At 39.1% G+C, this 12,020-nt stretch overlaps 1 protein-coding gene across 1 annotated transcript in view; it reads left to right on the top strand.

Annotated features, from left to right (window-relative positions):
- Window positions 1-12,020, top strand: part of unc13c (unc-13 homolog C (C. elegans)) — a 282,829-nt gene that overhangs the window by 87,992 nt on the left and 182,817 nt on the right. The window contains exon 14 of the mRNA XM_079824971.1: window positions 1,396-1,464. Coding sequence (XP_079681097.1) covers window positions 1,396-1,464 — 69 coding nt within the window. The remainder of the gene's footprint in view (window positions 1-1,395; window positions 1,465-12,020) is intronic.

Genomic DNA, 12,020 nt, shown 5'->3' with positions numbered 1-12,020 from the left:
TGGATGGATGGATGGATAATACATATGACAGACAGACAGACAAACAATGGATGGATGGATGGATGGATGGATGAATGGATAGACAGATGGATGAATGGATGGGTGGATGGATGGACAGACAATAGATGGTTGGATTGATTGATCGATGGATGGATAATACATATGATAGATAGACAGACAGACAGACAATGGATGGATGGATGGTTAGACAGAAAGATAGATGGATTCATGGATGGATGGATGGATGGATAATACATATGATAGACAGACAGACAAACAATGGATGGATGAATGGATAGACGGATGGATGGATGGATGGATGGATGGACAGAGAATAGATGTTTGGATGGATGGATAATACATATGATAGATAGACAGACAGACAGACAGACAATGGATGGGTTGACAGAAAGATAGATGGATGCTTGGATGGATGGATGGATAATACATATGATAGACAGACAGACAGACAGACAGACAAACGATGGATGGATGGATGAATGGATAGACAGATGGATGAATGGATGGGTGGATGGATGGACAGACAATAGATGGTTGGATTGATTGATTGATTGATCGATGGATGGATAATACATATGATAGATAGACAGACAGATAGACAAACAATGGATGGATGGATAGACAGATAGATGGATGGATGCATAGACAGACAGACAGATAGACAGACAGACAGACAGACAGACAGACAGACAGACAGACAGACAGACAGATAGATAGATAGATAGATAGATAGATAGATAGATAGATAGATAGATAGATAGATAGATAGATAGATAGATAGATAGATAGATAGATAGATAGATAGATAGATAGATAGATAGATAGATGGACAGACAATAGATGGATGGACAGACAATAGATGGATGGATGGATGGATGGATGGATGGATGGATGGATGGATAGATAGATAGATAGATAGATAGATAGATAGATAGATAGATAGATAGATAGATAGATAGATAGATAGATAGATAGAGTGATAGATAGAGTGATAGATAGAGTGATAGATAGATAGATGGATGCATGCATGGATGGATGGATAGATATTACATATGATAGATAGATAGACAGACAGACAGACAGACAAACAAAAAATGGATGGATAGATAGAGTGATGGATAGATGGATGCATGTATGGATGAATGGATAGACGGATGGATGGATGGATGGATGGATGGATGAATGGATAGATTGATGGATGGATGGATGGATAATAGATGGTTGAATGGATGGACGGAGGGATAGATAAATGACTAAATGCATGGATGATATGTTGATAATTGAATTGATGAATGAATGAATGCACAAACAAAAGAATAGACTGATGACAGGATGCATTACTGATCTGTTTTTTGTGACTTTGGTTTTCTGTAGAGAGAGAAGTTCGTCAAACTCTTGGATCAGCTTCACAACTCTCTGAGGATCGACCTCTCCAAGTATCGGGTGAGTTAAATCACAACAGTCAAACCTTAGCACACATACGTCTCTCAGATGATACGCTGCTCCAGATGGATTTTCTATTTCAGAGACTTCAGAAAGAAAAACACTCATCTATTATTCATTGCCATGGAGATAATTTGACCTCTCCATCACTTATAGTGATCCCCTACCTTCATTTACGAAGACGTTCAAACACTTTACAAGCTCTTCACAGAACAGAAGGTCCATTTATACATGCACAAAGCAACGATTTGAGAAAGTGTCTGAGAAAATCAAAGATTGTTCTTGACTTACGCTGACCTTCTTGCTTTCATACTAATTGTCTCTCTAAATATGTCACGAAGGAAATGTCTCTCACTTCGACAGTTAGTTTCTTCTGAAAGAATGCTTTCGCACTCAGATCACATATTTAAGTCTGTGACTCGCAGTCCATCTATGTCTGTGTGTGAGCTAGAAAGCATTGACAGGAAGCTCACACACACACACACACACACACACACACACACTCTACTGGCAGGCATCCAGGGAATTCAGTGCCCGTTAACTGCTGCTATCCGGCCATCAACTTCCAGGCAACACGTCCTGACAGTAATACACTTCAGATCTGCGGTGCTCTGTGGATTTGACTGTAATGAAATTCTGAGAAAAAGTGAATTTGGTTTCTCGTACAGCTCTCGTACAGGATTTGGCCAATGCAGGTTTTGTTCCTCGAGAGTGCTTTAACGTCTTGCTTAAATGGATGAATTTACACCATTTGCGGTGTACACCATGTACTTATTTTTTGTCTACATCATAGTTGTGTTCAATAAACCTCAGACAGACTTAACTCTTCTCCACTTGTGCAGGATTGTACGTTTCTTCAAATGCCTTGAAAGCACACTCCAGAAAACACTAGATGCTTTCTGCTCAATCTGGCACCGTTCCATGTGCTTTCAAAACAAACAAATTTACTGTGGAAAAAATTTGATTGCACAATACTCCATGTGCCCAATGTGTTGCAGCAGTTTATTTTATCCGTCTGTCTGAAATCAAATTATTTTGTTCACAAATATCGTACACTAGCCTTCAAAAGTACGGGGTCCATAAGATTTTTTATTGTTTTTGAAAGAAGTCTCTTGATCTGAATGTAATTTATTCCTGTGATGCAAAGCTGAATTTTCAGCATCATTACTGCAGTCTTCATTGTCACATGATCCTTCAGAAGTTGATTTGATGCTCAAGAAACATTTATTATTATCAATGTTGAAAGCTATTGCACTGCTTCATGTTCAAAAGGAAAGGAAATTTAGCTCAAAGGGTATTATTCATTAATTTATTGGGAATTTTGAAAGTTGCTAATTTTACGGCCGAATCAATGAATCGTCCAGGCAGTTCATAACTATCAACTCTGCAGCGGATATTAATATCCAAACAATAGTGAAAACACTGCTTTTTAGCAACAAAATCAGCAGTTTAAGACATTAAATTCGTAAGCACATAACACAAGACACTTCCCTTTATTGATTATTCGGTAACCCTTTACAATAAGGTCTCATTAGTTAACATTAGTTAATGTATTAACTAACATGAACTAATCCATGGGCAGTACATTTGTTACTGTATTTGTTCATCTTTGTTAACGTTAGTTAATAAAAATACAGCTGTTCATGTAAGTTCACAGTGCATTAACTAATGTTAACAAGATTTTAATAAAGTATTAGTAAATGTTGAAATTAACATTAACAAAGATAAATAAATGCTTTATAAGTGGATTCCATTATTAGTTCATTTCGCGTCTCAAAACGATGTAGCTGAAGTAACGTTAGGCTATAGCAGTACTTGATGTGTTTATTTGAGTTGATGTGTGGGCGTTGACTCTGGATCGTCAGTATTTGAATCTCAATAGAACGTGCGCTCCGTGGGTGTGGTCGCATTAGCGGATAATGAGCCGCTCGCGAACGACTGACATCTCTCTGCTTTCAAACAGATTACATAAACACAGAATATTTGTTTTAGATTTGGTTTACATTATTTAAAACCTGACATTTCAACGTTTCTTTAGACATACGTCTCATGTTTGTGTGATAAGTTTTCACTAAGCTAGAGTTCCTTTTCTGAAGACTATCAGATTAGACATCATTGAGAGAGAGGCTGCAGATCGCGCATCATGTTTGTTTTCTTTATTTTGCAAAAAGCACAACATTTTGTTTTTATTGTGAAACTTAACAGATTATAATGATGTATAACACTTGCCAACTTATTTGAGTCTCTATGGCACTGATAAGAAAAAAAGTGAGTTGATCGCGCCGGCGCGACCGCCGACTCGAGGGGGTTAAATAATGTAGTTAACTAATGAATATAATTGTAAAGTGTTACCGATTATTCTAAAACATAAAACTAATATCTAACACATAAACGCGCGCACACACATTCACACGAGTTGCAGAGAGAAAGAAAGTGAGGAAATAAGTTTTGAAGGTGCATTCACACTAGCAGAAACAAAGCGACAGGTTCCCATTCCTTGGAGAGCGCGCAATTTTCAGCGACACGAGTGACAGCGACCGTATGGGGAGTGTCCAGCGACGCAACAAAATTGAGATCTGTTCAAATGTATGCAAATGATGACCGACTTTAGAGAGCGACAACCAATAGGAGTGAAGTCAGTGGAGTGCATGTGATACGTCGCACTTCAGTGCTGAGGCAAGTTGAATGAGAAGCTCATTTTAGCAGTCAGCGTACGTCCTATAATTGATGATGTGTCTCTGTGTACATACGGTGGTACTCACGGTGCTAACTCCAGGCCTGAATGGTTTTGTGAGCCCAGATAGACTGGCATTTGCCCTTTTGCTGAAAATAAATAGTCTCAAAGAGCACTCGCTGTTTCTCGTTCATCTTTAATATTAGGCCTTTTATGTACTGATTTCATTTATATTTTGACTTTTCCTACCAAAATGTTTGTTTGTAGCGGCAAGAAAACTGATTTGTTTTCTACAACATGGAGTAACATCCGTGAATGTCACTCATACACTTTACTAGGCAACCAGTAGTGGGAACGCCCACTAGCAACCAGCCACTGGCGACATGCTGGTAGTGTGAATGCACCTTAAAGGGTTAGTTCACCCAAAAATGAAAATTCTGTCATGAATTACTTACCCTCATGTCGTTCGACACCCGTAAGACCTCCGTTCATCTTCGGAACACAAATAAAGATATTTTAGTTGAAATCTGATAGCTCTGAAAGGCCTCCATTGGCACAATGCACGGTTCACTCTCAAGACCATTAAAAGGTACTAAAGATGTCGTTACAAAGTCCATCTCACTACAGTGGTTCTAAAATAACTTTATGAATTGGCGAGAATAGTTTTTGTGCGCAAAAAAACCCTAAATAACGACTTATATAGTGATGATGATTTCAAAACACGGCCTCATGAAGCTTCGAAGCGTTATGAATCAAGTCGTTATTTAGGGTTTTTTTGCGCACAAAAAATATTCTCGCAGATTCATAAAGTTATTTTTGAACCACTGTAGTGAGATGGACTTTGTAACGACGTCTTTAGTACCTTTTAAGGGTCTTGAGAGTGAACCGTGCATTGTGCCAATGGAGGCCTTTCAGAGCCATCAGATTTCAACTAAAATATCTTTATTTGTGTTCCGAAGATGAAAGGAGGTCTTACGGGTGTCGAACGACATGAGGGTAAGTAATTAATGACAGAATTTTCATTTTTGGGTGAACTAACCCTTTAAGAGAGTGAAATTTTGAAATCGCAAGATTCTAGCAATAGATGCGCTTTATAAGACATGACCTAAATGTACCATCAATCGTTAATTTAACCCTTCTATTATTTCTTAGGCATGGTTATTAATTTAATATCAATGCACCAGTTTGGCGTTACTTGCCCTTATTGTTTAGGTCTTTGTACACACTGTCAATCAACCATTCAATAGTTATAACAATTGCATGAATTATGTGTGATCTAAGCGTAATAGTCACACTGTAAATAGGTTGTAGAAATGATACCGAATTATGCAGTTGAACAATGTTTGATTAAAAGTCCATCTAGTTTTGTTTTGGAATGATCTGATGCATTTTGATATGTTAAAGGCTGTCTCTGTGGTTTTTCTTTTGTGATTTCAATCCTGTGTTTAAGAGGACAAAAAGAGGTATTTTGGAAAGATGGTCTGTTTTGGATCTCTGTCTTTGGGGTCAAATACTCCTTGGCGTTTTCCTTGTGGGGCTCAAGCTGTGCCATCTCCAAACCCATCCGTCTTTTAAAAATTGTTGACGACTTAAAGTGTTTTTTCTCCTAGTTGGGATTGTCTTTTTACAAGCATTCTCTGTTTCGGAGTTAGTCTGTTTCAGATTGAATGGTGTCCCAAATGACATGATCTGATTTAGGGTCCGTAGTGTTGATTTGGAGTCATTTGTGTCTGATTCGCTCTCAGTTACTACAAAAGGAACCTGCTATGGTTGAATACATGTGATATTGACGCATATACAAACTCATGTAAAGATAAATAACAGGTTCTGATTTCTGGTAAGTCTGCCTGAGGTGTATTGAACACAACTATAAGACAACACAGCCGCAAACAGTGTGAATTCAGGGTCCTTTGACGTTCTGATGGTCCTTGCTCAAAACTCTCTCGTGATTCCGACCCACTGATGACACACACAGTTTAATGATCTCCTACCGGAGCAATCTGTTACCAGCACACCGGCCTGCCTGAAGCCCAACCATATGTTCATATCTCTCTCCTTTTCTGTCATTTCACATCACTCAAAAGATTCTGCGCTCTTATTCCTCACCTCAAACTGCCATAGAGACTCAGAGTGAAGCAAAGTGTTATTTTAGTGATGCTATACAAAGTCTTTACTGGCATGCTTGATTTCAGACAACCTCAGGGCAATATTTTTTCACACTAGAGCTTTTGAAGTAGACTAGAGTCTGAGAGTTCAGTTTTTATGGTGGACAGTTAATGTGAACTCAAGTATGAAAATGATCTGTCCTTATTTGCAGTTGTAAAGCAATATTGATTGTATTGAATCAATTAACAATACTTCTACAGCTTTTCAATCTTAGTTACTGTTCATTTCTATTTATATACCTACAAATGTTCTATCTGTTAACATTAGTTAATTCACTGTTCTCAAAAATTCACCAAAAAATAGGACTACAAACGTACCGCGACTTAAACCCAAAAATACTGTGAGGAAAGACCTGCGGCAGCAGAGGGAGGGATGTGGAGTCAAAGCAAGTGTGAAAACAGCCTAAATTGATTTGCGCGAGTCTGTTTTTTGGTGGTGGTTGTTGACAAACAGCTCCAGCACTCCATTTCTCGCTCTGAATAATTAGAAAGCTGCGGTGAAACACCAGCCAAGAATTACAGCAGTGTCTGACGCTCTGGCATTGATAAAAGTGCCGTAAGCGCACCTCAAACCGCAGGAGTCTTACAAAACCAAGTCGTAATTATTACATAACCACCACAGCACAAAACTCAGTGACATTTTAAAACTAGCTGCCATTAGCACAATCTGACAGAACACAATGCAAAAAGGTTCCCGCTGCATTCTTTTTCTCCAAGCTCGTCTTGTGTTCGAGACCGTCCCGCACATGCATGGCCTCTTCCTCTTACAGTGTAAATATACTGTGTTCCTTCATGCTAGAGCGAGCAGGCTGATAGTCTTACAGCCCAAGATCACATTTTCTCTGCCTGTTGCGGGTTTTGCTCAGGCTGCTAAATTATGATATATTTCGTCATCGGTACTTATGACGATGGAACACGTTTTGGTTATTAATATTGCTGCATAGTGCATGCTGCATAATGCTGCTGGGTGAATGAAGATGGCTCATGGTGACATGTTTTTAACCATCCATCTTTGTCAAAGCTCCTCAACTAGAGTAAAAGGCCACTTGAAATATTAACAGGTGAAACATCCACCATCTAGAGATGTTTATCATAATGTTTCAGAGGAACTCGCATGCAAACTGATCATGTTCTACCTAATATTTACGTTTGCTATATGTCATTTTCATGCTCATTAGAGTATTGTGTTTAGGGTTAGGTATTATTTGAATTTAAGCTAGTCCAATTCCGATTCTTATTGATTCCAATTAGGTAAAATCAGTGGCGTACCGTGGGGTTTCAGTCAGGGCCTTCAATAACGATCAACACACCCCACACCGCTGCCATAACAACACCATACATACACACACACACACACACACACACCGATACATATACAATACAATCATGCACTGTATGCACTACTGTTACTAACCCCGCTTTCAAAGTGCACATTGGCAAGGGGGTAAGCAACATAAAAGGACACGCGAGACAAAGAGGCAATTTAACTATTTATTGATAACGTTACCACTGCACTCAAGCGTCACCATTTAGGCAACTGGTGAAATGAATCAAAATCAACTCACTGACATAAATACTCTTAAACAAACTAACAAAAACATAGAACAACAAGAACATCAAAAGAGACACAGATAAACACAGCTTGTCAGCTAACGTTACCGGTTTGACATCAGGATGCACACAAAGCTCGCGCAGCCCGTCATCCGCAGCGGCCATAGCCTATTTCACATAGAACGCTCACAACCTGCGAAAAGTTCAAACGGCGGATGACATCAGCTTGGGGTAGCGCTGACACATCGCTGGGCCTTTGGGGCGTTTTATCACTACACATCAAAATCTGATTGGCTGATGACCCACGTCAGTCAAAGTTATGATCCAATGGAAAATGGCAGCTTCAACTGAGGGCTTGCTATTCTACTTGTGCTGGTCCACGGAGCTGTGATGCGTTTAGATGAATGAAATAGGCTATACAGCTCAGCCTTGCAAAAAATAACCACATTCTTTCTGGAAATATAATTGTAACGTACTGAAATAGAGAGTAATTGAATTTAGATACGTTCATACACACATTAATTTAATTATGAAAAATATATATATTTTTGATTTTGACAGGGCCAGCAGAGAAGGCCCTGATGGCCCTGACAGCCCACCACTGCGTGAAATAAAGGAAGTCAAACATATTTATGGAAAACATTCTGTTGCAACTGAATAGCATTAATACAAATCAGTAGCCTAAGGAACACCTAAAATTACCCCATGATTTACACGTGCTGCAGCTGCAGTCCATCAAGTCTACTAAGGCAGTATACATTGTAGTTTATATAGATTTTAGCGGGCAGGGGAGACAAAGCAAATGGGTGACGACCTTAAACAAAGCATGCAAACAAAGTATCCAGGTAAAGGGACCCACCCCAGACTCTAGAGTATCACCAGTCCTAATCCAATCAGCATAACTATTCAAAAATGGGACAGGGGCTTCAAGAGCCATTAAAGACAAAAGAGAGATTCTCAGTCATTTGGATTATTTGACTTACATTAAAGAGAACAGTAACTGGCAGAAAACTTGCTGGAAACTTTGTTTAACATAATAATTCATCTGACCTGATAAACAGATTCTTAAATTTGTAATCCCACACATCCTAGGTGTGTGACATTCTTCTTTCGGACAGATACAATCGGAGTTATATTAAAAAATGTCCTGGTTCCCGGTTAAAATCAAGGGGCAACCAAGCTATTGAAGTGGCAGGCCCCACACTGTCCACTTGTTAATAAAGGCCTTCTGAAGTGAATCGATGGGGTTTTGCAAGAAAATATCCATATTTAACACGTTATAAAGTTACATTTCTAGCTTCCGACGGACCACCTTCCATATTCAACTAAGGAAAAATTGTAACTAGCGCGACTGTGAGAGGCGTTACACTTTCTTCGTAAGTTGAATGGAAGGCGGTCATACAGGCGGTCAGCTATATATTTTACTTTATAAAGTTTTAAATTTTGAAATTTTTCTTACACAAACCCATCGATTCACTTTGGAAAAAAATCAAGCCCGACCCTACCCGAGCCTGTGCATGTTGTGTCCGAGCCAGGCCCGGCCCGACACATTAACTGTAATTATGAGCTCAAGCCTGATTTAAACCCGACCATTTTTAATATGTGGCCGTTCTGACGAGAACGAGCTTGTAATGAGGGAAGCGAAGCGGTGTGAATCTCCTCTCAATAATCCGCTCTATGCCAGCGCGCTCCACTCATGAACCACTCACCAGTAAAAGGATGTTCGCTCAAATCCCGCTCAGACATGACATTTATCTGTACTGTAGCCTATACTTGTTATACCATTAAAAACATTTATTTTGTTTCATATTTATGTTTAAATATTATAATGTTATTTTTAAATTTCATCTGATTATGAAAAGTGCAAAGATGCGATGATTGATTTTGACCACTTAATTAAGTTTTGTTTTGTAGAAAGCCTTTCTTTAAAGTGAATTTCGTTTTGTATAAATTTTATCTTAAATTTTTTCAATGTTTCTTTAGCAAATTGTCTGGATTTAATAAATAAGAAGCAAATAGACTATAGCAATCAATGATCGTGACATGAATTCGCTGGAACGATCACTTTCATTGCACATGAACTGGAGCACGTCTCATAAATAAACCGAAACTCAGCAGGCTACTTGCCTCACAGACATGAGAAATATGTGTATAGAGAGCTTGAAATGTACATTTTTAAACTAAACAATTAGAAACAAAAATAAATAGTTAAGCAAAGCGCCCTGTTCACGCGAGCAGCTCATGACTGGTGTCTCAGAGCAGTTCTGTTCAGAATGCTGTGCTTCATCACTGCGTGTGCTGTGAGTTTAACACACATTTTTAGATTTTGTTTCTTAGTTGTAGTATTAGTTCTTACTTTGCTAAAAATATATATTATTTCTGATAATGGCAAAGCTTTCTGCTCACCCAATTAGGCTAATAAAGTAATGATAAAAAAAACACAAATGCTTGATCAAGGGCCCGGCCCGAGGATAGTGGCGGGAAAAATCGTCCCGACCCGGCCCGGCCCGGCCCGCGGGTCAGGTCGGGTCAAGTTCGGCCTCGGGCAGAGAATCTAAATTCTACTTTATTAACCCCTTGGAGCCATATGAATTACTTTTATAATGGATGGATGCACTTTTGGGCTGCCTTTCACTGCCATTATAAAGCTTGGATTAGCCAGGACATTTTTTAATATAACCCCGATTGCATTCGTCTGAAAGAAGAATGTCACTTACGCTTGAGGGTGAGTAAATTATGGGATAATTTTAATTTTCGGGTGAACTATCCCTTTTAAACAGGAAAACAGCTAGCCTAACTAATATAAATTTCAAATACTAAAGACAAGTAAACAGTTAGTAATAAAATGAGAACAAATAAATGTATTAGCAATAGCATGAACCACCGCCAGTATTTTTGGTCATTTTCACAAAACTTTCATGGCCCCTAGAGAGAAAAGAACCCTCTGCTTTTAAAAAAAATCAGTTTCATAAAAAAAGCTAAATTTGCATTTTTGTCAAAGACTCTGGATCAGATTCAGTACAAGGAAAACACAGATGGGGTAGATCGAGTCCATCAACACCCCCAAATCTTGCACAGTCCTAACCACATCCTGGGTCAACATTTCACTCTGTAACATTAGGCTGTTTATTGTTGATGATCGCATTATTTTTCATATGCCTCTGCAGACATATGAAATTGCTCTGGAGATACTGTACTCGTTCAGGAGATGCGTAATAGTGCCCCCTACCATATAACAGTGATAAAATGGAAAGCCATGAAAACTTTGTCTGGCTATTACCAGACCAAGCTCAATTTAAGATTGAACATTGGTCTGGGGAGTCTGCTATGTATTTTCTACTGCACAAGAGACGTGAAAAACGAGCATAATTCAAATGACTCTGTACGCAATTGGATAGTCCATCAACCAATCAGACCACAAGAGGCGTGATTCTCTATCCGCCATCGTGTTAAACCCGACAATAGCGCGCCAGGTGGATAAGCCAGTCTGTGATTGGTTCCTGCAAAAGTGTAACAGAAGCAGTAGAAATTAATGTACAGGTTTCCAGACTGAGTTGCAGGGCGAAATCAAATCGCCAACAGATCAGGCTGGGTTTACCCAGTCTAATGAAAACTTGTCAATGGAAGGGAAGCGTTTTTTTCATTAAAATTGATATAACTCATCAGTGGCGAGGAAAGCGTTAACTTTGATGACATATGGCAGCAGGTATATCCATTCAGTATTCGCACACGATCTGAGAGGCACTTCAGATGTGTTTGGAGTACAGAAAACAGTGCACAAGTTCTGTTTTTCAAGTTCTCAGTTCTCTTTTGCGTCTTCTTGCCATTGAATGGATTAAAATCACATTAAAATGCACAAACAGGGATCAATAAGTGGTATTGACATGCATGTGTCTTATCGAATCCATGGTTCTTGGACATTTGGAAGCAGTGTTGTGCCGAATTTTGACTCCTTGGCTAATTATTACTCCCCCTAGTTAAAGCTGCTTCCTGATTGCCTAATTCTAACCCCACCCCCTAATAATAACCCCACCCCATCCTAAACCACCTATCTGGCGGGGGTGCAACCAGTTCCTAAAACTCTAATGCAGTGGTTCTCAAAGTGTGGTATGCGTACCACTTGTGGTACTCAGGCTCTCTCTAGTGGTATGCATGGAATTCACTAA

The sequence above is a fragment of the Gobio gobio genome, assembly GCF_949357685.1.
Source record: "Gobio gobio genome assembly, chromosome: 9".
NCBI classification, from domain to species: domain Eukaryota; kingdom Metazoa; phylum Chordata; class Actinopteri; order Cypriniformes; family Gobionidae; genus Gobio; species Gobio gobio.
This window is presented reverse-complemented; position numbering and strand designations above follow the sequence as displayed.